The sequence below is a fragment of the Tursiops truncatus genome, chromosome 11 (genome assembly GCF_011762595.2).
Source record: "Tursiops truncatus isolate mTurTru1 chromosome 11, mTurTru1.mat.Y, whole genome shotgun sequence".
Classification (NCBI taxonomy): Eukaryota; Metazoa; Chordata; class Mammalia; order Artiodactyla; family Delphinidae; genus Tursiops; species Tursiops truncatus.
Genome location: NC_047044.1, coordinates 101,182,481 through 101,208,046, shown reverse-complemented (window position 1 = coordinate 101,208,046; position 25,566 = coordinate 101,182,481). Strand labels below are relative to the sequence as shown.

General features: G+C 58.0%; 1 protein-coding gene across 10 annotated transcripts in view; it reads right to left on the bottom strand.

Moving 5' to 3' along the window:
• The window catches only part of CACNA1C (calcium voltage-gated channel subunit alpha1 C), a 485,400-nt gene that overhangs the window by 130,588 nt on the left and 329,246 nt on the right, over window positions 1–25,566 (bottom strand). For 8 of the 10 annotated variants that reach the window (XM_073789179.1, XM_033867261.2, XM_073789181.1 and 5 more), the window contains exons 7-9: window positions 20,389–20,585; window positions 11,563–11,666; window positions 4,873–5,045 (exon numbers count right to left, since the gene is read on the bottom strand). In XM_073789179.1, coding sequence (XP_073645280.1) covers window positions 4,873–5,045; window positions 11,563–11,666; window positions 20,389–20,585 — 474 coding nt within the window. Of the gene's footprint in view, window positions 1–4,872; window positions 5,046–11,562; window positions 11,667–11,927; window positions 12,032–20,388; window positions 20,586–25,566 lie in introns of all 10 variants that reach the window. The other 2 variants (XM_073789178.1, XM_073789180.1) reach the window with 2 other exon arrangements.

Sequence of the window (25,566 nt, the reverse complement as noted above, 5' to 3'; positions counted from 1 at the left end):
GAACCGAAGGAAACTCCAACGGGTGGTGCCACTGATGTGCCCCCTTTCCAAGCACAGCTGCCCTTAGACCACTCCGGGCGGGTGGCTTCTGACCTCAGTGAACCTTCTACCTGAGCAAGATGTTGCCATGACTCCCTTTCACGCTCCAAACACAGTCCTTACGATCATAAAGCCCATCTCTCCCTGCTTTTAAAATCACACTCAGGGCCCTTCAGGGTAATGTTTAAGATCAGATTTTCCACCCCCCGCCCAGCCCTCCTTCCCTCCGTCCACCCCGCTCTGCGCGTTAGACCGAGGGTGTTACAGATGCTACGACGGAGGCGTTAGAGGGACCTCTTCCAGACGCTTCTGGCCGGACACGCAGGGGGGTCCCTGTACCAAGGGCAGGGCTGAGGAGGGGTCCGGGCGGCGCTGGACTCAGGCCCACATCCCCGAGGTCGGGGGCAGCGTACAAGCTGTGGGACATGACACGTTACCTTCTCTGAGCCCAGCTCCCCGTCTACAAAGGGGGCGTCAGTGCCCACGGGAGATAATCCCGGGGAGGACGAAACGAGACCGTCCCTGTCCTGCTCCCTCTCGCGCCCCCGTCCTGTCCGCCTTGGCGCTCTAGCCCAGGAGAGCCCGCAGATGCCGACCCTCGCCCACTGTCCAACCTCGGGATCCAAAGAGCAGCTCCACACCGGCTGTGGAAGAACGACACCCTCGAGGAGAGCGCGTGAATGAGAAGGGCTCGCCCTTGCTCCACTGGCTGCCAGCTTTCCCTTTTACCGTGTGGCTTTCACACCCTCCTTCCTTCCAGAAGCTACTCCACCATCCAAGGAAGATGGCTGTGGTCTTTACAGCCGGCTGGCAAGCTCCCCCAGAGCTGGTTTTGCTTTAAGAAGCGTAGGACGGCTTGCCTAGGCTGGGAAGGGACACCTGCTTCTCACCGTACGCTCGACGTGGCCCTCGGGGGCCCCTCCACTGCACCCAGGCTGGGACACTGGTGTCTACAAAGTCATGGGCCCGACAGCAGAACAGCCAGACTGCTCCACGGCAGACGGGCTGTCTGTGGAGATACCACCCCTGCCGGGGTCCTGTTCTGACCCGATTCCCGAGTGAGGGTCTGCATACAACATGGGTGTCTGGGACCCGCCCAGGGGAGTTGTTCCCAGCAGCCCAGAAGAACCCATGAAACAGCCTCACTGCAGGGCCCCCGGGCCGCTTGTCTCTGCGCTGCCTCTGAGCCCCGACGGCCCTCATCGCCAGCCCAGGCGAGCTGTCCCCACCTGATCTCTGCGGCGGTTTCCAGCACTGACGTTTAGGGTTTGATTAGGACGAGCTAAGGTGATGCGCGGGGCAGCCGAGGCGTCTGCTGTCCCGCAGGGTGTGGGGTTAGGATGGCCTCCAACACGATAACTTTGGGTCCAAAGTAAGAAGGGAGTCAGGAAAAAAGCCGTTGCTAGTGTCTTTCTCACGCCGTCTGACCGGGTGCTGGTGGGACGCTGTCTCAGGACTCCAGGCGTGTGGCAGCCATGCCCACGAGTAAGTCCAAGGAAAACTGATTAAATTGTAAAATAAAAAAACGCTCAAATAATGATGCACGTGCCCTTGACACGTATACCGTGTAGACCAGTGATGTTCAGATCACCGCTCTCGAGCCCCACAGGACCCTTCCGTGGGTAACCTGCTGCCCTCGGAGGCCCTCGAATCTCCATGCGTCAGTAACATGCAACCCCAGACGCCGCAGGGCGGCGGTGGCCACGCGGCTCTGATGGTGAACGGTGATCGCAGAGGGGCTCCTGCGAACAGAACTGAATACGCTGGATAAATACTTAACCAGCTTACAACTCAAGTGTTTTGGTTCCACGGTCTGTCTTTTCCAGGTTCATCTGCACAAATGTCTGTCTTCGAGGACTGGGGCTGCACTGAAATGGTCTTAACGACATGAGAGAGAGATTCCCATATGCACAGATACTTAATCCACGCATTCTTTGATCTTGAGGAGGAGAAAGAAAGAAGAGAAGAAATTCCCGTCCCACGAGGGCGGGGATTCTTGAGGACTTTGTGCATCGCTGTATCCTCAGGGCCAGAAACAGCGCCAGACACAGAGCAGACCTTTAATTGCTTGATGGGTGGATGGGTGGGTGGAAGGATGAACGAACTGAGTGTACTGTAACGTATTTTTTATGTAATTTACCAGCCAACTCATAGACTCTAATTACTTAGAGAAACACCTCAAACGATGCCCTCTCTCTGCTGCCTTCCCGAGCCCTGTTCTTTCCACGGCCACAGTGGCATCTGTAGCTCTTGCTTGAAAAATGAGTAACTGGGCTCCCGTGGGCGAGCTCAGCTACCACGCAATGACGTGTCACGGAACCGTGTCCGCACTGGAGCCACCCTGTGTCACCGGCGCCCGACAGCTGGCATTTCCTAAGTGCCGACGGGGCTCCTGCCTGGGGCACAAGCACGAGTGTCCAGAGCCATTGGTCAAGAGTGATAATACCCTTTTCCCTCTTTTCTCAAAAGACGACTTAATTTTTGAGCTGAAGAGAACTGGCAAATACACTGTATTGTAATCTTTTAGCAATTTCAAAGGCAAAGACACTACTTTGATAGAAACGCATACCATTAGTAGCAGCATTTCTTCCCTTGTATTTGTTTCAAAGGGCAAACTACAAAGTTCTGAAGATCAGAATATAGTTTCTGAGCCGCGGGCCTACCTTTTCTGTGGATCTGTTAAGCGGCCAGTCCCTTAACAAGCCCGTCTCGTCCACTCTGCTCTTCTTTTTTTTGTTTTTTTTGCGGTACGCGGGCCTCTCACTGTTGTGGCCTCTCCCGTTGCGGAGCACAGGCTCCGGACGCGCAGGCTCAGCGGCCATGGCTCACGGGCCCAGCCGCTCCGCGGCATGTGGGATCTTCCCGGACCGGGGCACGAACCCGCGTCCCCTGCATCGGCAGGCGGACCCCCAACCACTGCACCACCAGGGAAGCCCCACTCTGCTCTTGACCGGACTTCCCTGCCGCCCCGGCCTCTGGACAGGCCTCCTGGCTCCATACCCAAGCGTCCCTCATTCAGTTCCTCATGTGCCTCTATTTTATCCTCTGTCTTGTTTTCCTAGATGCCCAGTCCCTGGCCCCCTCCCCCTAGAACCGGCCCGCCACCATTTCCACGACGGAAGGCGGCAGGCTCCGTTCCGTCCTCTGAGGCCAAGGCTGAGGGTGAGAAGCAGACCCCAGGCTCCTCCAGCACCAGGGACGAGCGTGGGGGAGGGACGCCAGACTTCATCCACATAAGGGCTCATGAGAACCCTGGCAGAGACTCTGTCCACTGGGGCAGGCCGCACACTGTGCTCTTCCCAGAGCTCGGGCAGAAAGAGAGGGTAGATGGGCCTCGTCCACTCGATCCGCTCCAGCAGCAAAGAATTCTCCATCAGGGCAGGACAGGGAAGCAGCACACCTGTCCTCAGAAAAGAGCGGGATAACTGTGTCTCTGTGGACGGCCACCAAGTGCTGCGCGGGCAGTGGACACACAAGTTTCTACGAACGTGTAAGAGACACGCTCCTACCATCCGTGGTGAGCTGGGCTCCACCGTGGCCAGGGTGCAGACCGGAGCCCACAGCCCGCTCCTGTGCTTCGCAGCAGGTGTCGACGAGGCTCCCAGGCTAGCTCACTATTCACACACGGCTGGCTGCCACAGACCATCCCGCATCCACGATCCGTCAGCAGCGGAATGGACGCTGCTGGCGTCTTTCCAGGAAGATTCTCAGCAGCATCGCCGCTCACTGTTCTAATCCGTCTAAGGCCTTGTCGTCCAACGTGCAAAAACTCCTTAGCAGAGCGTGAAGGCCTCCTCGTTACCAGTCCCTGGCTGTGTGTGTGTTTTAATTTTGTGTTCATTCCTTGAGCAGAGTTATTGGAAAGCAAGTCGTGGAAGGCTGTATTCAATCCGTCTCTGAAACGATGGAGGCGGGCCTGCTCTCTGCTCACACCCAAGTTGTCTTCCTTCTCTCTCCACCTGCTCCCCCTCCTAGATTCCCACTTAGAGCTCAGGTACCAACGAGCAGGGACACGCAGAACCCGGCCAGGGGGCATGAACACAACCGGCAGAATCTACGCCCACGCCCAAGGCCACCGTATCCGCACGCGCGTCGGGATACACATGCACACACGCGTCCTGCGCCCTCCTGGCCTCTGTCAGGACACAGCGATGGACACCCTGCTCCCCCGTCAGCCCCCAGAGCCTCAGCGGGTCTCTCTCCTCCCTCTGGGCCTGGGAGCCTTTCTAGCTTCCCCCGCTTATTTGACTGGCCCCGCTCAGCAAGCATGTCGGCTGTTTAACCTGCTTGGTTCCTTGGTCAGAAACGTCCCGATTCAAATGTGCGCAACCCCAGGAAGGGGGCCCGCGGGAGGAGAAGAGAGGGGCTGGGGTCGGTTTCTAAGACCTAAAGCTATTCTGCCAGTTTCCTCCGGGTTTCCCCAACCTTCCCATTCAGCACCTTCCCAGATCTTTGAATCTAGCCTCCTCGAGAGAAACCTTGGGCTCTTTTCCCTGAGAAAGCGCAGTGGTCCTTGGAAGGGGAGGGGGGGAGCCTGCTTTCCGGTGGTGGTGGGGGAAATGGTCCCGTCTGAACAAGCCTGGAGCAGGACTCCTGCCCCGGCCCAGGGAGCCGGAGCTGGGAGGAGGATGTCGGATTTAAAACCAAGAGCCCGACTGAGCAGTTTCCCCCGTCCCGGGACCAGAGGCTCTAGGACGACTATATCAGGCTTTGTTCCACACGTGGCACTGATTTCTGAGAGCAGAGAAGATGGCTACAGGGGCCGCACCGTCAGGACGGGGGGAAGCCCCCCGCCTCGCCCAGACCCCAGCCCCAGTCGGGGAGGCCGCTCACTGTTTCGGGGTTTCTCCTCGTCCAAGCCCTCGTCCTCGTTCTCGGGGTCGATGTCCTCCGCCTGCGTGATCCAGTCCAGGTAGCCCTTCAGGTCCTCTTCCAGCTGCTGCTTCTCCCGCAGCTTCTGGAAGTCGCCCCGGGCCTTGGCCTTCTCCCTCTCTTTGGAAAACTCTCTGGCGAGAGGGCGGAGGGACAAGAAGAACAAAGCATTAATTGCTTCGCATGGGAAGCCTCCGGCCGCACCTGCGCTGCACAGACCGCTCCCCCTGCCCCGGGTCTGATCTGCTCTCACGAAAGAGGACGGAGTCACTGGGGCGGGGCGCTGCCTGACTCGGGACACGACTGTGGGGTGGACCAAATCCACTGCCCTTCTTCCTGGGCCATGATGGCAAGCTCTGCCTCTTCGTGACAAACGTTCTCCAATGACCTGGAAAGGCCTTCCGAGCAGTAACCCGGCGGGACCCCCGCCATAGCCCCGGGAGACGAGGGCCTGGGGTCAAGCTGAAGCCCAGCCCCCGCACTGGCTCTGCCAACCCTGGTGCCTCCTCGGTGGCTCAAAATCGGCCACGGGGGGATACGTACACTGCGGACATCGTCAAACGCTACAAACCAGGGCTTCTCCCCACAAAGAGCCAGTCGTTAATGTTTACCAGGACACCACTGATGTCAGGCCCAGGAGACCTCACCTCCTCACCCCCCATTCTCATTTCTAGGGTTTGTTCTGCCCCGTTCAGCAAGCCTGGAGGGGTTTCTAATCTAGAGAATGTTCTTTCCCACATGGAGGGAGACAGAAGAGGATTCCAGACACAGGAAAATGTCCTGGGGGGGTGCCCTTCGGGTTAAAAAGGAAATCTAATCAGAATGGAAAAATACATAAAATCAAGATGATATAAAAGTTAAATGAGGCGTTCAGTCTAGAGCAATGATGAGTAGAAACTAAAATTAAGCCGGGATTTGCTGGAAGAAGAGCTTATTGAAAAATTTTGGGGAGTGTCTGTTTCTTTCCTATTTTCTATGATTCTGTCCTTATTTTCTCTCTGACCTTGAATTCACTTTCTGAGCCAGGAGGGACCTGGCAGCCAAGAGGGGAGTCAGGGAGGCTGGTTCTCACTCTCAAAGCAAGTCTGTGCCTTTTCTTCCGAAACAGATAGGAGCAGCCTGCCTCTGACCTCCGGTCTCTGGGAAATGGGGCTCCTGGTGTGTGTTTGTGTGTGTGTGTGTGTGTGTGTGTGTGTGTGTGTGTGTGTGTGTGTGTTGGGGGGATTCTTGGCTTCTTCCTAGAGACGTGACTCCTCCTTCCCTCAGCAGTTGAGGCCTAGTTCAGGGCGGGAGGCCGCAGAGTCCACCTGGAAGGGATTCCATGCACTCCATGGGAGGCCCCGTGGAAGGAAGGACACACCAACAAGCCATGGGGCAGGAAGGCTCAACCCCGGAGCCCCTGCGCCCGCCATCCAGGATCTGCATTCATCGCAGCCGCGGCAGGAGCAGACCTCAGCCACCACCCTTTATGGTGAGGGTTGGGCCGGGAGGGGTCTGGGGGACGTTTTCACCAGGAGCCGTGGCTCCCGAGCTACGAGTTCTCTTTGCTGCTTTGACGACGCTCTGGTTGGGATGGAACGTTCTTCTTCACTTTGATTGACTCCAGTTCGAATCGGACCGAACTTGCTCTTTCTTGGGCTTCCTGGCAGCTGGCGGCACCGTCCCCTCCTTCCCAGGGCAAAGGGGCTGCACTGACAGCTGACAGTGTGGATGGAGGCCTTGCCTCCATGGCGGATGGGCCCGGAGAGAGTCCCCAGCTCTCCGCACCCGCCACTCCTCCCGGGGCTGCGGTTCGCCACCCGGAGAGTCACTTCATGCAGCAGGGCCCCCCTGCAGCCCCCAGACTGCAGCTCCAGGCGCCCCCCCAACTGCCCTTCCGCCTCCACACACTTGAGAGCTCCATGCCTCGTGCAGCGGTTTGGGTGGAAGGGTGACTGAAGAGCTAAGAGGCCGTGCTTCTCCTGGAGCTGGGATCAGGCCAGAGCCGGGAAAGCTGGCCCAGCCATGCGTCACAGCATCTGCTCTGCAGAACCGAGGCCCACGACTTCTAGGAACAGACAGACATCCGAGAGAAGAGGAAATGAGGTTTCCTGGGGTGCGAGGGGCTCCGAGAGGCAGCAGAGCCAGGAACCCGCGGAGTATGGGCACAGCCTGGCCCGGGCCGGGAGGAGGTGAGGGGCTCCCTCTCCGGGCTCCACGCAGCAGGGACGTGCAGGGCGGCAGCGCCCCGCTCTCTTCGTCTCCTCGCTGGATGTCCCACGCGGCCTGGGCCCAGGGGCTGGAGCCGGCTGCCCGGTCAGTCGCGGCGGGTCTGCGCGAAGGCGGGAGCACGTCCTGTGCACGCAACGGCCGACAGGACAAGCGCGGCGGAGAGCCCGGGCCGGGCGCGCACTTGCACAGCTCGCAGGGGGCAGCTGCGCGAAGGGTCCGTCGACGCAGCGGCCGGGCTCCAGGCCCCGCGGTGACCGGTGCGGCCGGTCCTCATCACCCGCGGACTCCGTGTCTGCAGACTCGCCTTCCCGCTAGGACTTCCCCGTCACGCCATCCACACCGCGAGCCCTCGCGGTCGCCGCGGATGCGCAGAAAGGCGGGACCTGGGGTCACGTTCCCGGCTGAGGTTGGACGAGCGGCCGCTCGCCTCCTTGGTGGTGCAGCTCATACTGTGAATAAGAGCCTTTTTACAGCCCATTTCCGCATTTTGTGCTTTCCGATGGTGATTTTTCTGATTAAAACGTCCCCCGAGCATGGAGCTGCCGTGCAGTCTGTGACCCTAAGGGCACGAGGACTGGGAGGTGCCTCACGGGGCAAGTCCGTGTGTCTGACAAGCGGAATCCAGGCCTGAGTTATGGGCTGTGGGTTGAGAGCTCGGTGCGAACAGATCAACACGGTGCCTTGAACGAGGCGACTTCACACAGATACACACACACGACAGCTAGTGTACTGATGGCAGCGCTGTGTCCAGAGCCTCGCAGGAACTTAACCCCACATCCCCTGAGGGCAGAGGCCAGTGTTCCCGAACCCAGGGCTGGTGGGCACTCCGTGGAACGAGGCTTCCAGGAATGACGCGCGTCTCCCCTGCTCCAGCCACAAGGCAGTGTGCCCGGGCACTTCTGCTTCCTCAGGACCTGGATGTAGTGTCTTAACTGTGGCCCGTGGTCAGGGGTGCTTTCAGGTTGTAAAATGCCCATCCTCAGGCCCTCTGCCCCATCTCCCCGGGGGGACAAGAGCTGGGCGCCCACCCTCTAAGAGGTTCCGGGCCCCTTGTCACCTGAAGACACACGTCTTCTGTGTTTGCAACCACTTAAAACCAAACAGTAACCAGAGTCCAGGGTCCAGGGACTTTCACCCAATGGCACTTTCTAGTGCAGCTTCCAGAATCTTGTGGCTGCCGTCACTGTAATTCTCATGGCTAGAGGCTGAGATCTCTGGAGGGGAAGGTCATACAGTCTGGTTCTTATCTGACTAATATCATTCCTATGACACGTGAGGATCAAGAGATGATGACCGTGGAAGCGTCTGGAAAAAACCCACGAGATGCACATTTGCACGGACGCCTCCAGGCTCAGCAGGAATGTGTTTCCAGACGAAGGACGGCCGTCCCTCTGATGACCAAAATCTCCGAATTCCGCCTTTAAAATGGAGGCTTTGCAGAGTGTCGCTCTCCCTGCTTTCCTGGGCAGACGACCCCAAGCACACCTGAGCCCTTCCTCGGTGACAGCAGGGTGCAGTTCATGAGGACAGTTCCCGTGCTGGGCTCTGAAACGATGATAATACCCTTAACTGGCGGACGCAGGGCGTCGGCCCCCAGCTCCAAGTGCTCCAAGACTGCAGTGCTGCTGGGGGAGCTCTGTTCTCCCTCGAGGGCTGTTATGTCTGCAGGGCCGCTGGCCCCCAGCTCAGGACCTGTCCGCAGCCTTCAGGGCTGGGGCTCCCCAGCTTCCTCTGGGACCCCTGGGCTGGTCCCCCTGTCCTTTCTGCGGTTCCCGCCCGTCTCCTCCCAGGTCTTGGCTGTCATCTGAGGACACAGGATTAACCAGGCCAATGGGCTTGGGGACGGTGGAGCCTGGGGGACGGGGACAGAGGCCATGGGTCCACATTGCGTGGGTTGAACCTCGGATCCTCCAGGCCGCACCGGTGAGAACTGGGGTAGTTCCCGCATGTAACCTTCACTCTTCTCCTCTGTGCAGGTGACACCCGCGTGGCCCCAGCGCGCGGGGCTGTCGTGGGCGGCAAAGGAGCGCATCCACCGAAGGCGCGGAGCCCGGGGCCTGCCGTCGAGCTGCTGACCGCTGACACCACCCTGAGACGGGCCTTCCGTGAGCGCTGAGAGGTTTCCGAATGCTTCTGGAAGGCCGGCCGCCGGGTGAGTAGGCATACGACTGTGCTCCAGGGTAACGACCGCACTGCTGTCCGGACTTCTCGAGACACGGCGAGCACCACGTGTGCTCAGCCGACGGCAGCCTGGCTCTGGGCCTTCTCACCGCGTGGCCAGCCCTCTGGACAGGCCGGGAAGGGGAGCTGCTCACGCTGGGCAGAGGGCGCCCGGGGCCGGGGGAGCCTTGGGAGATGTTCCCCAGCAACGTGGGGAGGAACGGGGCAGGAGCGGGTGTGAGGAGGGGCCCGGGGACCCTGGGCAAGGGCTGGGCTCACGGGCCCTGACTAGACGGGGTTTCTGGAATCCCGCAGGCTCCACACACCTGCTGTCACTTGAACCAAGACCGGCCCTTCAAGATCACTCTGCCCGCCCCCAGCGCTGCCGCCATCCACCCCCACCTGGACCCGCCGGGGGAGCCGAGGATGACCAGGCAGAGCCTCTGCTCGAGGGGGCCTTCGTGGTCGAGGCCTCAGCCTCCACCTCAGACCGCTGGGGGGGCTTCGCCGCTCAGACTCGCTCCTTGTCTCTGCAGGGAGAACGGGGAACCACTGTTTTCAAGGTTCAGAGCCCTGGCGTGTTACAGGTCCAGCTTGTTCAACGTTCGTTTGTGGGGCAGTGGCAGGAAGATGGTGCTGGGCTGTGTCTCGTGCTGACAGTGACCAGTGAGGGGACCCCGTACAAGCCACACGGCGTCTCAGGCTCCCTCCCCTCGTGTCTGGAAGCAGAGCGTGGAGCAGGTCTAACCTGTGACGACCCTGTTCAGTAATCTCAGCTCTGACAGTCTTCGAGTAAGCAGCGATCCCAGTGAGGACAGCACTGCTGTGTGCTGACTCGACGGAAGGCACCTCACTCTACCATCCCAGCGACCGAGGAGTCGGGCTTACGATCTCCGTTTTGTCAGATGGGTGAGTGACACTTAAAAGCCTTCTGCCTGGAGCTCCAAATTTCTGCCTTGAGTGGGTGATGAGGTTGACTTTTCAACGCTCTTCCTGACGACTCCTTATAAACAGGGCATTTTCTTGTGTCGGACACAAAATTGGAAACCCTTCCACCCTCCAGGCAGCTGACCGGGGCGTCTGCCGGCCTGCGTGTCACTGTCACCCTGACGGAAGGTGCCAGTCCCTGTGCAGCCGCTCGCGGCAAAGGCCCGGGGTGACGTAGCCCCCGACAGCACCCCCGTGGGGAGGGGCGAGGACAGAGGTGGACTCTGTCCCTCCGCCACTCCCAGGACTGACCCCGACGCTCCTGCGAGGCCTTGGGCTGCGGCAGGCGGGGGTGGGAAAGCTTCCCTGCGGCAGGCAGGGGTGGGAAATCTTCCTCCCTCGCCCGACTCTCCCCAGCATCACGTCCGCAGAGACGGAAGAAAGGCTGTGAAGCAGCTGCCCCTCCCCACGTGGCGAAGGCAGAAAGTGTCCCTGGGAGCCTTCAGGCGATGGCCTTGCATGGCTGGTGAGGGCTCGGGAAGAAGAGAGTGGGCCGAAGAGGCGTCCAGGGGGCCCGAGGTGCAGAGGTGGCCGCCCAGGGCTCCTCGGGCCCCAGCCACGGGCTGCCTCGGCCACGTTTTAACTTCATCCGAGCAAAGGCTGAAATTAGGCGGGCCTTGCACTTGGAGCCAAGCAGACAAAGTTAAAAGAAAGTGGATTCTATCTCCTCTGTGCTCCAGTGATCGATGGCTCCAAACAGCTGAGCGCCCTTCCTTTCAGAGAAGGGATACAGAGATGGACGGCCCAGTCTGTGATGAGCGCCAAAGGGAATGAGCATTTCAGTCTGTTTTGTTTACTTGCATTTTAGTTCAAACTCCTGGTACCCTGGTCCAGTCAACACTGGGTAAAGGGGACCTGCGTCTTCACCGCCAGCCTGCCCTGGACTGTGGCTGGAGAGATAGGGCAGGTACCCATCTGCGAGGCTGCCACGCGGGCCAGAAGCCCACGGCCCACGAATCTTCCTCCAGTTCCTCTGCCCAGCACTTCCCACCCAAGGGGCTCAGCTGCTCTGGGGTTCCTGAAGAAGCATCCTGCCCTCCTGGACAGCCAGGGGTGCACGGGTGGCAGGTGACAGGTGGGCTTGGGTACCTCTCACTGCAGCCCAAACCAGTGGGCTCGGCCTTGTGCCTCTGATCTCTGCCCAGCCAGGCCAAGGACATTCACTTCAAGGCTCCTGGGGTGGCCCCACGTCCCAGGTTCATCAGAGTCAGAAAAAGAATAAAGCCAGGAAAAGCAGAAAGAGTAAGTGAAATAAATGGAAAAATCAAGACCTTTTTGTTTGGTCCTGCTTACCCGCTAAGGACACCGAGAACCAAGTTAAGTACAAAAAATGACCCTATGATGATTAGTGTAACAAAATAGATCCAGGGCCAGTCCCTTCCCACGGCATCATTGACCTGGAAGAACGGAATCACAGTTAGTACAGCTCCCAGAGCAGCCGAGCACGGCCCTGCCCACCCCGGGCCCGGCGCCGACCGGGCAGCACCGGGACCGGGGCCTCTAGGTCATCAGAGGCCAAACGGCCCGCCCAGCTGACGGCCAGCATCCTGGCTCAACGGAGACGTTTTCTGTTTCTCCTGGGCCTGGTGACGGATACAGCGGGACCTGGGGCCTTGCTCAGCTGCGCCGTAAAGAGGACACAGAAACGGTCAGCTTACCCGCTCAACACACCAAGAACCAGATTTAGAACGAAAAAGGATCCAAAGATGACCAGACTGACAAAATACACCCAGGGTAACTCGTAGCCCATAGCGTCCTGCATCTGGAAAGACGAAGGATAGTTAGGAAAGAGAGAAGCAGGAGTGAGTCAAAGCAAGTGGGCAGGGAGGCAGGGAGGATGTGAGTAGAGGCTGGCGCGGGAGATCACTGTCACCGGGCACCACCTTGACCCAAACACCCCGTGACCTTGGCCTAAGCAAGAAGGGCCTCGGCAGGCTCTGCCTCAGGGGAGTCTCGCCTGGCGCTCTCTGACCCTTTATTTTCTGGAACAGAATTTTCCTCCGATGTTATCTATTCGGTTGTCTAAGAAGCTGGGTCACCTCTAAAGTGGTTCTTCCTACGAGATGGTTTTCGCTCAGTTGGGTTTATGTGGCCCCTGCGCCCGCCACCCTGGCCTCAGCACTCAGGGACTAGCTGGGGGCTGGAACCTTCGGGCACATGTGGGGAGGTGCCTTCCCAGGGGGTGACCCCTGCGCCTGGAGTTTAGGGTGGACCGTGCTGTCTTATCGGCACCACAGGCCTCGGGCCGGGGAGGATGGCTGTTCAGGCTGGACTCAGGGGACAGCTCCCGTGCCTGCAACTCACGGGACCGTGGATCCCCGTGGGAGGTCGACGCCCCCGAGTTTCCAAATTCCTAAGTGCACAGGCTCCCCAAATGACCTACACCCGTGGTTCTCAAGGTGTTGTCCCTGGCCTCACCGGGGGACCTGGGAACGAGTTTGGAACTGCACACTCTGGGCCCTCCGTCCACACGGGGGGTGCCCGGCGACCACGTTCTCACCAGCCCTGCAGTGAGTCTGATGCGAGCCGGGGTTTGAGGACCGCTGGTCCACGGCCCCCAGCCTCCGAGGCAACGGCACGACAGAGGCTGATTCCCTGCACGCAGGTCCACGGGGCGGCTCGTGCCCTGAGAAGCACTGTTTTCAGTGCTGCCCCCGCGTCCTTTCCAAACCTGCTCTCGTTTACCCGGGGTTACATTGTCTCATTGGAGGCAGCTCGCCAGCGTGACCACAGGGCAGAGAGCACAGCTCTGTCCCGCCCTCGGGGTCGCTGGTTTGAGCCACGTCAGGAAAAGGTTCCCAACACGCGACTTTCCCAGGTCACAATTCAATCCAGTGTAACGCGAGTCTGTGGACATCCTCGCTGCCACGCGGCCGCTCTGTTTTCCACGCAGCACGTACACTTTCCAAGTGTATAATCTACTCACTACTATGCATCGTTTGTCCTCCGTGCTGGGGTGCAAGTGGCATGAGGACGGGCGTTGGGTGTAGCCTGTGCCCCCAAGTGCCCAGAACAGGGCCTTGTATAAGGCAGGTGCTCAGTGAGGCCAGCCGGGTGGACGGACGGGCCCCCTCTGTGCCGGCCCCGCTACCCACGGGAGGCCCTTGCTGTAGGGGGACAGGTCAGTGGACGTCAGGTGGCGAATGCGGCTGCAGGGGTGCGTGTGCACAGCCACGGGCCTCCAGGAGAGGCTGCAGAGGCCGGTGAGGCCGGATCAGGCAGCCCGGGGGTGCCACTTGGAGGGGGGAGGGCAGGGGCAGTAAGGCCGCCTGGAGGCCGCGTGGTCCTGCCCCAGGAAGGGATTCCAGGAACTGGCGAGTGTTGGGATGGTGCCGGCAGCGTGAAGCACCCAGCACGATGGCGAGAGGAGGGCAGGGCAAGAGATGAACCCACGCAGGGCCATCCAGAGACGGGCTCGCTCCCAGTGCCAAGGGCCACCCTTGCGAAACTGCCCCAGAGCCGGGCAGACGGGGATGGGGAGGGAGGGCTGGTGCCTCAGCAGCGTCCTTGGGGGAGATCTCCCCCGGCTGCTTCCTTGTGCCCCACAGTTTTTTTTTTTTTGTGGTACGTGGGCCTCTCACTGCTGTGGCCTCTCCCGTTGCGGAGCACAGAACGTGCAGGCTCAGCGGTCATGGCTCACGGGCCCAGCCGCTCCACGGCATGTGGGATCTTCCCAGAGCGGGGCACGAACCCGTGTCCCCTGCATCGGCAGGCGGACTCTCAACCACTGCGCCACCAGGGAAGCCCCCTCGTGCCCTACATTTTGTGAACATTTAAGCTCACGGAAAGTGCAGTCCCCCAGGCCACACATCTCTGATGACTCAAGGAACCCATGCACCTCAGAGGCTTCCTGGGCCCCTATTTAGTTGAGTGTCCTTTCCTCTGGGCCACAGGCAAGGGGTGAGGCGTCCAGCAGCACTAGGACCTCCAACGGATGGAGCTACAGACCTCCTGACCCCCAGATACCCACCCCACAGCCAGCCTCATGGAACCTCGTGACCCCTAGATAACCTCAGGACCTGCGGACACCCCATGAAGAGCCAGGGTCACGTCCAGGGGACGCATGGCCTCCACCTGTCCTTGTCCAACTCTTTGGTCTCCGAGACTGTGGGCTGGTCTCTCCGAGGGTCAACTTTGGGGGCTGCAGGTGCAGGGTGGTGGGTGGAGGACAGACGAGAGGTGAATGAGCTCCTGGGGGTCCTAGGCCCCCTGCCCTGCGGCCCATGAGCAGCCAGAGGGGCCTCTGGGCCTGCCGGCCCTGGCTTTTACCTCCTTCCACAACCCCGTTTGCTCTGGGCCCCCTGCCCCAGGCAGCCTGGGCACCAGCGCATGTGCGGGCGGCTCTGAAGTAGGGCAGCGCCAGAGCGGGGAGACGGATGGCTTCACTCAGCCCGAATGGAGCTATTAAGAAGAGAAGCATCAATAAAGGCACATTTTAAAAAAATGACCCAGATTGCTGACACTGTTATTTAGAGGTGAAAAGGGACAGGTCTTCTCAGAGCACTGAAGCCAGACGTTTCTCAGGCCCCTACGGGGAAGGGGCGCGGAGAGGCACCCCAGGGCCTGCCACCTGCAGCCCCTCGGCCCCCGGGCCGGCACCTCACAGGGTGACCCAGCCTTCGCTGGAACACACGCCTTACTCTCCCCCACATCTAATTCCCAGAGGGGACCACAGCCTCGAGCCTCCAAATCCAACATACATGTTTCCCCGAGAAGAAAATTCAGGAGGAACGATGGCTCCGGCCCCACTGCCTCGGGGTCTCCCTCCATTCCGGCCGGTTCCCGGGGGCTTTCACGTCTGGTGCTTCCCCCTCTAAGGGCTGGGCACTGCGGGTCCCCAAAGGCTGAGCAGTTTGAGGGGCGCGGGAGGCTGTCACCTGCCGTCAAAGGCAGGACGTGCAGCCCGTGGAAGTCATGGTGCGTTACGGGGACTGTGCTCAGGGGGCAGGATCTGCTCTGTCCGGAAAGCCAGTGCCCTGGGCGATGGCCCAATGAACCCCTGACCTTTGTCACCTTGCCTGCGCGACATAGGGTCCACCCACAGTCGCAGGGACAGCAACAGGTTGGCGAACAGTCTCGCCCGACACCTCCTGCCCCTGCTCACGGCAGCAGGAAGGCCCGGATCTTGTGGGAGACACCAGCAGGCCCACCACCAAGGAGGCCAACAAGGCAGCTCCCCCCGGACTCGGCCGGGACCCCGCAAGGAGCGGAGGCCCCGTGGACGCCTGTGCCCTGACGCTGTTGTCGCGGGTGGGCCTCCGGCACGTGCTGAGACCACGGGGTGCCGGGCTGATTCCTGGGTCTGTTAGCAGCCCGAAGCACCGTCTCTCCAGCCAAACTGGCACAAAGCTGGCTTCTCCTTCTCTTCTGCCCCCCACCCAGCTGAAGTCCAGCGACACCCCATATCCTCTGACGAGCTCTCCCTGCTCTCGCCGAGCCCTGCGTGGGACCCACGTGTCTCTGGGTCCCCACCTCTCCAATTACACCCAAACTCCTCGAGCGCGGGCCTGGGGACCTTGTAAGTGCTCACGAAATGTTCAATTGAATTACCGAGGAGTAAGGACTTGCCTAGTGCCAGTGAAATGAATAAAACTAAACCTAGTAAGTAAAGAAATAATAGCTTTGAGAGATGCAAATTCCCCTTCTTCAAATGCTTATAAACCACGGGTTTATTGTTTGGGTAACAGGTCCTCTGTGTAAAGCGCTGTGGGCGCTAAGTGGTAACGCTCTAGCTCGGGCAGATTCTGGGTTCAGGACCAGGGGGTCCTGAGGAGACCTAACACCTGCTCTACCTGGTCCCCATGCAAGAGCCCAGGATGCTGTCTTTGGGTTATTGGAGGGGTTTTCATTTCCAATGACTATTAGGTCCCCAGGAGAACTCAGCCCCACCAGCTCTGCTAGCTGGCTGCCTGCAGAGGCTCGTTTCCCGTATCTGTAGTGAGAAGAGGTGCAGGTGGAACAGGAGAAAATAGGCTAACGCACCTGAGTCTCTGCTTGGATGCCAAAGACCTTCGTCATAGACGAGGGATACTTCGGCAGCACCGAGACCGGAGATCAGTGGCCGTGGTGTGTATGTGTGAGTGTGTGTGAGCGTGTGTGCACGCGTGTGTTTACAAGGAATGTCCTCCCACACGGGCGAGTGCGGAGCTGACGACTGACTTGCGCAAAGTTTAAACCTTAGCTTTTCACTCCCCAGGTCTCCTGCTGAACCAAACTAAGGCAGGTACGACAGAAGATGCATCTTTTATATGATTTCTCCTGACGTATTCTTCCTAATCTTGTTTTAAGCTGAATTTCTAATTTTTAAAAACAAGCGGAAGAGCTGGTCATGGAGAGACCAACTGGGGAAAACGGGAGGTGTCAGAAAGAGGGGGCCCGGGTGTCAGTGGAGGAGGTGACCCCAGGACGCAGGTCAGAGGGCTGCCCTGTGCCACACGGGATACAGCATCCCAGGGGCCCCAGGTCAGAGGGCATCGTGGGCAGAGGTCAACAGAATCCTCCTGATGGACGGTGGGTGAGGCATCGAGATTCCTAAAGCACTGGGTGCCTGAACCCCCGGTAGGAGCCCCCTTGCCGGCCGCCCTCCCCCCAGGTCAGGGCCACGCTGCTGTCCCCACGAGCAGGGGCCATCCGAGGCAGGTGGGAAGTCAGCGATGAGCAGACCCCAGCGCACGCTGCTGTGACCTGGCTACACGTGGAGAGGGTGCTCAGGGTTCACATGGACCCCAGCTCTCGGGCCGCATCTGAGAACCTACAGATTGTCTCGGTTCAGGAAACCCGAGCCCCAAACACACAAGAAAGCAGCCTGGAGTGACACGCCACCGGGTGGGGCAAAACACACCGAGAGGAGACCTGGAGACGTGGCATCCCCGGGGGACGGTCCGACGGGGCTTCCCTCTCTCACAACTGCTCCCAGAGGCAGCCCACACCTTCCACTCCATCACTTTCCCCGCTATTCTTAAGAGGTGTGGACATTCGGAGAGTAAGCAGACAGGCTTTGGCTTCAGAAGCCATTTCCCAAGGAACTCCCACCCCCAAGGCCCCGCTCTGGCTTGGTCTCCAAATCCCCGTGTGCCCCCGCCCCGTCACCCGCAGACTCCTGGAACGGGCCACGGGGAAGGCAAGCGCAGGGCTGCCCGGGAGCCCGTCCCAGCGGGCGGTGTGAACAGCTGAGGAATCGTCCAAGCACTACTGCCCAGGCTTGTCGTGCTGGCCGGCCACGAACCCTTCCAAGTCGGGAGCGCGGGATGGGCTGACGGATTCACACTCAAGGCCACCCCAGGAGGAGCTGGGGGCCTGCCAACCGTCCCCCCACCCCGAGCCAGCTTCAGCGCTTCGGTGCTCCAGTGGGCTGTCAGCTCCCCAGGGATGTCTATCCAGCCGGTGGGTCCAGTCTCTGCGACACCTGGAGCCGTGGCTGCCCGTCCCCACGTCCTGCAGACCTGCCCCCGGGACTCGGGGGGGAACGCTTTCCTCCGAGTGGAGGACCCTGGGCCCACCTTCCACAGAAGCCGTCTCCCTAGCCGGGTTCAAGCCAGTGGCACCAAAGCAGCGCCGTGCGATTGGGAACGTTAGGCTGCAGGGGACTCGAGCTCTAGCTGGACTCTCCCGGGAGCCTTTGCAGGTGCAGGTGCTGGGGCCGGACTCTCAGCGTCTGGTCCCACGGCTGGGGACGGGGGGAGCGTGGGCCCCTCCCTGCGTAGAAAGTTCCGTGTTTTACACGAAAGCACATGGAGGTGTGAGAGCCTCGGGGTTTGGAGGAGAAATCCTGAAGGCGAGGAAGGCGCAGGGGGAGGGAAGAAGGAAGGAGGAGGAGAGGCGAGAGAAGTGGGAGCCGGCAGAACAGCATGCAGCAGGCGCTGCGGGCTGGGCGGGGCTTTCCTCGAGAACACCCGCCAGGACGCTCCGGTTCAGTGTCGGGTGTGCGTGTGTGTGTGTGTGTGTGTGTGTGTGTAGGTGCGCATGCGTGAACACGTGTGTGCCCACACACACACACACGCGCACACGGCTCGGCCATTTAGGGAAGGTCAGGGCGAGGCTGTCCCCTGGGCCTGGGACTGCCCGCCACCTCAGACACTCCCTGCTCCCGGCCCAAGCTCGTCACCCACCCACCACCCGCAGGGAGAAAAGCACAACACAGCTGCTGAAAACTGCTGGTTGCCACGCGTGCTCCTTCGCAGCCCCCATGCTGGCTGTCACCGTGACAGCACCTCCTCGGGTCACATCTGGCTGGTGGGGGGAGAGGGAGGGAGGGATGAAGGAGGATCCCAAAAATACACCAGGGACAGCAGCAAAGTAAATTATACCTATTCCCCTAGCCCCACACCCACCCACCCACTGCCACCCTGCCCTCAACTGGATGCTATGGGAGGCGTTTCCATAGCAACTTGAGGCGCGGGTTTGAAGCTCATGTGATGAGACTCCAAAGCCCAGTTCCACACAGTCATGTGTTCTGTGCTGTCCGTTTGCAGAAGGATGTCTCTGTCCTTGGCTGGCCAGAGGGACTCACCCAAGATAGAAGGACCCGTGAGGGCCGCTTTTGAATTCGATCTGCTTTACTGCACGAAATTAAATTTGCCCAGGTAGAGTAAGCTCAATGCCCCTTTTCTCACAGATTATTCAAAACCAAGTTCCCATTGAGGATGAGCCTGGGAGATGGGCTCCAGTGTTCCACCTCAGTTTGAGGGAGGAGTGATTAGACACTTTGCCTTTTTGCAAAGTGTCACAGTGTGGCCACTCTCTGGGGCTCTAGCGGCACTGCGTTGTTCAGTTTAGGGCTAGTCAGCTTGCCTACACTGAGCTGGATGTTACTGTGTCTGAGTCCCGAGGACTGGGCACCCCCGGCAGGCAAGGAATGCTCACTACTGTCTGCGGGGCACGAGGCACGAGGGCGAGTGTCAGCTGGTCCTGCACAGAGACGCACACATTTCACGGCAGCGCTGGGTCTCAGCCTGCCGACCCTACCCCAGAAACTGGGAGAAGAGGGCTTTTGAATTGTTGAAAAACAATTTAGAAGCTTCAATGCCCAGAACGCGCAAAGCATCTCCGAGCCGTTCCAGGACTCCTCCTGGTCCGGGAGGAGCTCCATACCTCTCCTGGCACTGTTCTTCCCGGTCTGGCAGCTCGGCTTGCTGGGAAGGCATCCACACCCCCCTCCCTCCCAAGCAGCCTCTGAGACCGTTTCCAGGACGGCCAAATCCCTCCGACTGCTTGCAAAGCTCTGGGTGCGATGGTATTTTCAAGCCTGGCAACAGGCATTTTCCACCCAAATGCTGGAGCACAGCACCGGGCTCTAGCAAGTCAGTTCTCACGTGGAAGCAGGAGATACTACAAAGGATTACATTTTCTGGAGTTTTTACAAACACTGGACTTGACTGCCAGAATGGAGAAGGACCAAGTATGACGTGTGTGCTTACGGGGCAGAGGCTGCGTGAACACCTGGCAAAGCAGTGCTGGCTGCTGGATGATAAAAGGAGCATCTTTAAGGTGAAAGGAGACTTGCTGCTGAGTGGCTGGCCCTCGAGAAGTGGCATTTCTGAATAAGCATCGCATAACCAGCGGAGCGCTTTGTCAGCAGTGAAAAGGATGGCAATGCATTTGTCTGATGGACTATTCTGATATAACGAGGTAAGATTTACATGGGAAATAGAAACATGATAGCAGGCCATGACCCCACACGATTCAATAAAAGTGGTTTCTTAGAAGATCAGGCCTGGGTTTTCTCTTTAGCCCTAGGAATTGAACTCTGTGCCCTTCGGCTCTCTCTGGGGGGCAGAGGCAGGACACGGATGGGAACAGGAGCCCTACAAGGGAGCAGGAGCTGAGGACCCTGGGGTCGGGACCGGCCGTGTCCCCACGGGGCTGCGAGCCAGCGTTTCTCACTATGGAGGACAAAGGAAAGGTGACACTTGTCTTGGGCTGGTGGGCAGAGAGAGACTCATTAGGGTGAGAGCCTCAGGCTTTGTTTCTCAGGCAAGACCTAGAAGAAATCGAAGGCCCTCATCGGCCGTCCCACCCCGGTGTGCGTGTGACCACATCACGGGAAGACGGAGAAGGTGGACGACAAGGAGAAGCCGGCAGTCTGTGGGCTCCCCGCCCCCGCCCGTTCCCAGCACGTACCCAGTAGAGGACGTCGGTCCAGCCCTCCATGGTGATGCACTGGAACACGGTCAGCATGGCGAAGGCAAAGTTGTCGAAGTTGGTGATGCCGTGCTTGGGCCCATCCCAGCCCGGCTTGCACACCGTGCCATTCTGGCACTGCCGGCCGTGGCCCGTCTCCAGGGCACAGGGGGAGGGGTCGTCTTCTGCTGGGACATCTCAAATGGCCGGGGGAAAAGAGAAGGAAGCAGGGGGTGAGGGGAGAGGGACGGGCAGAGAAAGAAGAGAGAAGTTAGAGAGAAAAGTGATGGGCGAGGCTGGTGGGACAGCAAACGACCCCAGCGGCAACAATGCAGAACACAGTTACATCAATGCCCCAAACACAACGTGAATGACACAGGGCACCAGGTATTCATTGTGTGCGGTCATCAACTTAGAAGGTCAGCGCTTTCAGCTACTTGTTGTAAAACTGTTTTTTAACCTCAGTCATCGATTTCAAAGACAGGAGGGCTGTTGGCTGTCAAATGGGCAATGAAAACATAACTACGATGCAACCACTCTGAGTGTAAAACATCCTGGGACGTGGTAGTGAGTCCTCGTCTTCTCTTTTTGGTGGTTAAGTATCTGTAGAAACTTCTGCTGGAATGCCAGCGTCTAGGGCGAGGGCATTGTTGATTGGAAGGTTCTTTCACGTAATTGGCCAGAGATCCCGCCCAGTGATATTTTCTGACTCCACATGGGTCCGTGACATATTACGTGATGCTTTACCAGGGACGCAAGTCACTTTGCAGTGGACGCCTTCTTGATGAAGGAAGGAAAATAAATTCTGATGGCGGGAAGAGTACCTACTGCAGAGCTTTATCCCAGCCCCTGAGCACAAACGCCACTGCGGTATTTTGTGCATGTTGCGTGCAAACTTGTGGACTGCCCTTTTCTCCAGCATTAGGACCTTTCGGAAGAGAAGAGCTGTCTTGACCTCTAATCAGGACAGAGCGGCGTGGGGGACGGGGAGGGCGCTCCCCAGGTATGCAGCGCTCTAGGCTTTTTCAAGAAACAGCATAACATACCCCATGGCCGCAGGCTGTGCTCGGGCCAGGAATAGCTGCTAGGAAGTTAGTGAGTTAAGGTATTTGTCGTGCAGAGATCATTGGTAAATTGAACTAAGACTTGGCTGAGTTAAGAATTTCCATTTTGGTAAAATACTGAAAGTCCTGTCCCAGCTGCGGGAGGTCACAACGTGGAATTCACTGCAGTTTGTGAAATTAAGGACATCGCCTTAGGCTTGTAGGAAGAAACAGTAGTAAACAGAATGGACCCCGGTTCTAGCAAACAGATGACTGCCTCCGACTTCAGTGATGACGTGCCCCCGAGAGAGAATTTGTTTGTCGTCCCTCGTTTGGGGACTCCAGGCCACCAGGGTCCTCTCTGGCTTCAAACGTACCCAAGCAGTCACGGGGCGAGGACCTCTGTACAGAGACTGTGGGTTCCTGGGCTGTTTCTCAGTTTGTGGCTTCAAATCGCAGCTGTTCAGGAGGAAGACAGCAGAGGAATATTAATCCTTAACTAAGGGGTGACTCTTAGGGAGGTGGACTGAGCTGGGTGGTTGGAGACACATGCTGACTTGTGTCTTCTTGGCTTTTCCCTTTCTCTCTCTTTTTTTTCTTTTTTTTTTTTAAATTAATTAATTTTTCCTACATCTTTATTGGAGTATAATTGCTTTACAATGGTGTGTTCATTTCTGCTTTGTAACAAAGTGAATCAGTTATACATATACATATGTTCCCATATCTCTTCCCTCTTACTTCTTTTTTTTTTTAAATAAATTAATTTTATTTATATATTTTTGGCTGCACTGGGTCTTTGTTGCTGCGTGCGGGCTTTCTCTAGTTGTGGCGAGCGGGGGCTACTCTTCGTTGCGGTGCGCGGGCTTCTCATTGCGGTGGCTTCTCTTGTTGTGGAGCACAGGAGCATGGGGTCAGTAGTTGTGGTGCCCGGGCTCAGTAGTTGTGGCACACGGGCTCAGTAGTTGTGGCTCGTGGGCTCTAGAGCACAGGCTCAGTAGTTGTGGCCCACGGGCTTAGTTGCTCCACGGCATGTGGGATCTTCCCGGACCAGGGCTCGAACCCACGTCCCCTGCACTGGCAGGCGGATTCCTAACCACTGCGCCACCAGGGAAGTCCCTCTCTCTCTTTTCAACAGCTTCACCGAAATATAATTTACATGCCGTACAATTCATCAGTGAACACGGACAGCTCAGTTATTTTTAGTAAATTTATAGAGTTCTCCAGCCATTGCCACAATGCATTTGGAAACGCTTCCATCGCCCCAGATTCCCGAGGCCCTTCTCCCATCCAGCCCTGGCAGCCACACCTGCTGTCTGTCTACAGATCTGCCTGCCTAGGAATCTCATATCTACAGAATCACACACGAGGTGGCTTTTTCCACGTAGCGCCGTGTTTCGAGATCTGTTCCTTTGCACGGCCGTACACATTGCTGTGCGTTTACCTGCTCGCCCGCTGATGGACAGCTGGCCTGCTTCCAGGCGGGGCCACTGTGAGCAGCTCGGCTTCTGGCCTGTTCCTGGCCTGGTGCTTTAGGTTGTGTGTCTGTGTGATGACCAAGGCGCTCCCTGGTCCCTGAACTGTACGGGGGACAACAGTGTCCCCATCATTTCCTACTCTGGGGTCTAACCCCCAGGAGGCCTCCATTCACGTAATGGAACTCCAGTCATAGATTTTTGTGACTTTTGACATTTTGAAATCTTAGGAGATTTGGATGTGAGGTTAAGGAATGGGAGGCTATAGAAGGATGGAACCTGAAGAGTGAATCTCAGACCTAACAATACATGAGAAAGTGGAAAACAAGCACTTAAAAACTGAGAGTAGGTGGACTGGAAAGCCAAGAACCGAACAGGTCCTAAATTTTGCTGGGTCTCACTTGCCTAGTGACCCGCTTTCTAGAATGATGTGTTCAGTCACTGTGACAAAAGTGCTGGGACGATGAAAGATGAGACAGAAGAGAAGGTGAACAAAATAGAGGGAAGCTTGTGTTTCTTCTTCTCCGGCCTTGCTTTCTAGCGCAACAAAGGTGCTGCTAGTCCCAGTCTGATAGCTTCCCTGCACCTCAATTCCTGAACACAGGCAGAAGCGAGGAAAAGGCGAAGGCTGCCAGACGGAGTCCTCAGTGTCCTCAAGGAAGGGAAACGTATTTGAGGGCTTTACAAATGTATGTTGAGAAGAAAACGGCGTCCAGGGGACGTGATCTCGTTAATAAAAGAGAGAGGATGAGGTTCAGAAAGATGGTCTACAGGATCAAGTGCCACTCTGCTATTTTAAATCTGTCTTGAACAACAGTAAAAAGAAGATTTGAGAACAATTAAGGGGCAATAATTATCTGGTAAAAATAGGTATCTATAAAAAGCACTAAAGGGAACACCCGACACATGTGAGCACGCACAGATCAGTGGGTCCCGGCGACATGCACTTGAGGGTGGGGGGAAATTAGTTTGAACGTGAAGACGTGCTGGATTCTCAGCAGAGCCATGAATTCCCGGAGAGGGAAATGGGAACACGACGCTGGAGAAACAGCCAAAGCCATACGGGCTCCCCGTTTTAAAGCAGAAATGAAGAGAGGTGGGGTCATTCTGGAAAGTCCAAATTAAGTTTGTGGTAAAAGAATGGAGGTACAGAGGAGGAGAGAGTCTGGAAGTGCAGTTAGTGCCCAACAAGAGCACGAAATCTGGGAGAGCGCCAGCGAGGGCCTCCAGGAAGAAATCACCAAAGACAAAACCAATTACTTTTTTAGGCCCCAACTTTAAGGAGTGAATAGACTGAAAGTGATTTCACTTCTGGGTTTCAGCCAACCAATTCTCTGCCAGTCTCAGGGGTAATTACTGTGCTTGGGAGAGCTATGCAGAGTGACCTGGCTCGGACTGCGACCAAACAGATGGGACGACCAGAAACAAAAAGGACGGACATATGGTGATGTATCTGTTGAGGAACAAGGGAGGCGCCTTGCAGATGCCTCCGGGATCGGGGGAGATCTCCTCTCCTGAGACCACATCTGCAGGGGCTGGAAGGGGCAGCCTGGAGACAGAACAAGGGTACACCGGCAGCTCCAGTGCTTTCTGGTATGGATTTGATAGGGAGCATGGCTCAAAATCCAAGGTACCCTAAAATCTACAAGTTCACAAAATAATCCCAAAGTGTAAAAATAATCTGACGTAAATTCCATAAAAAAACCAAGACGAGGACTCACAAGCGCTTTTGCGTAATCTAAGTTTGCAGAAAAATAGAGGAATTCACTCCAAAGTCTAAAATTAAAAAAAGACACCCATTCCAAAGGTGATGCAAACGTCTCCAGAACGCGTGGGGAGTGGTTTCAAAGATACGCTCCGGCTGTGCTGAGTGCGTCTGATTCCTGTACACATCCCTCTTTGTCAGCGTTGATCAGTGTGTAGATGGAAGGGGCCCCCATGACACGAGAGGGTCCCTGGACGGCCATCAGACGTGGTTCAGATGCAGGCAGTGAGTGAGCGCCTGAGTGCAGGGTGCTGGGCGGAATGGCCTCTGCAGCGTGTCCTGGGCACCCTTCCCGCGGGGCTGACGGGGCTCCTCTCTCGGGAGTGCTCCCCGGGGTCTGCCCTCGGGCACCCTGTCTCCCCGGGCGATGGTGTTTCCACGATGCGGGCCAATTCTCTTCCGAACCTGGTGGGGTGGGGTCGGGGGGAGGTGAACCCATCCCATAAATAACCCGGGCTTTTTCCGGGAGGAATCAGGAGGTGTCTCAGTTGCGTTTCCTGGTCTGCTCACCCTCAGGGATGGACAGTAGCGTGTTCCCAGATTGGCCATCCACTCGGCCAGGCCAGTTCTGCTCTGTCTCTTGAGAGCACGGAGGTCGCGGAAGGTGTCGGCAGGCCTGCGGCAGCCTTTCCTCCAGCCACCCCCGTCTGGCACAGAGGAGTCCCTCACCCTGTCCATCACGCCCACCGTTTTCTGGCTGTTTGAGGCCACTGAAGGCAGGACCACAAAGTCAGAGACTTCCAGGCGGTGCGGGCACAGCCCCCGTAGGATCCTGCCGACCGCGGAAGAGCCACCTTGACTGCTTCCCCGTCGGATGGCAGAGACGGGGTGGTGTGGGAGCAGCTCCCGCTCAGCGAGGACAGACGCGTGGAGGCGCGGCCACTCAGCACAGAGTCTC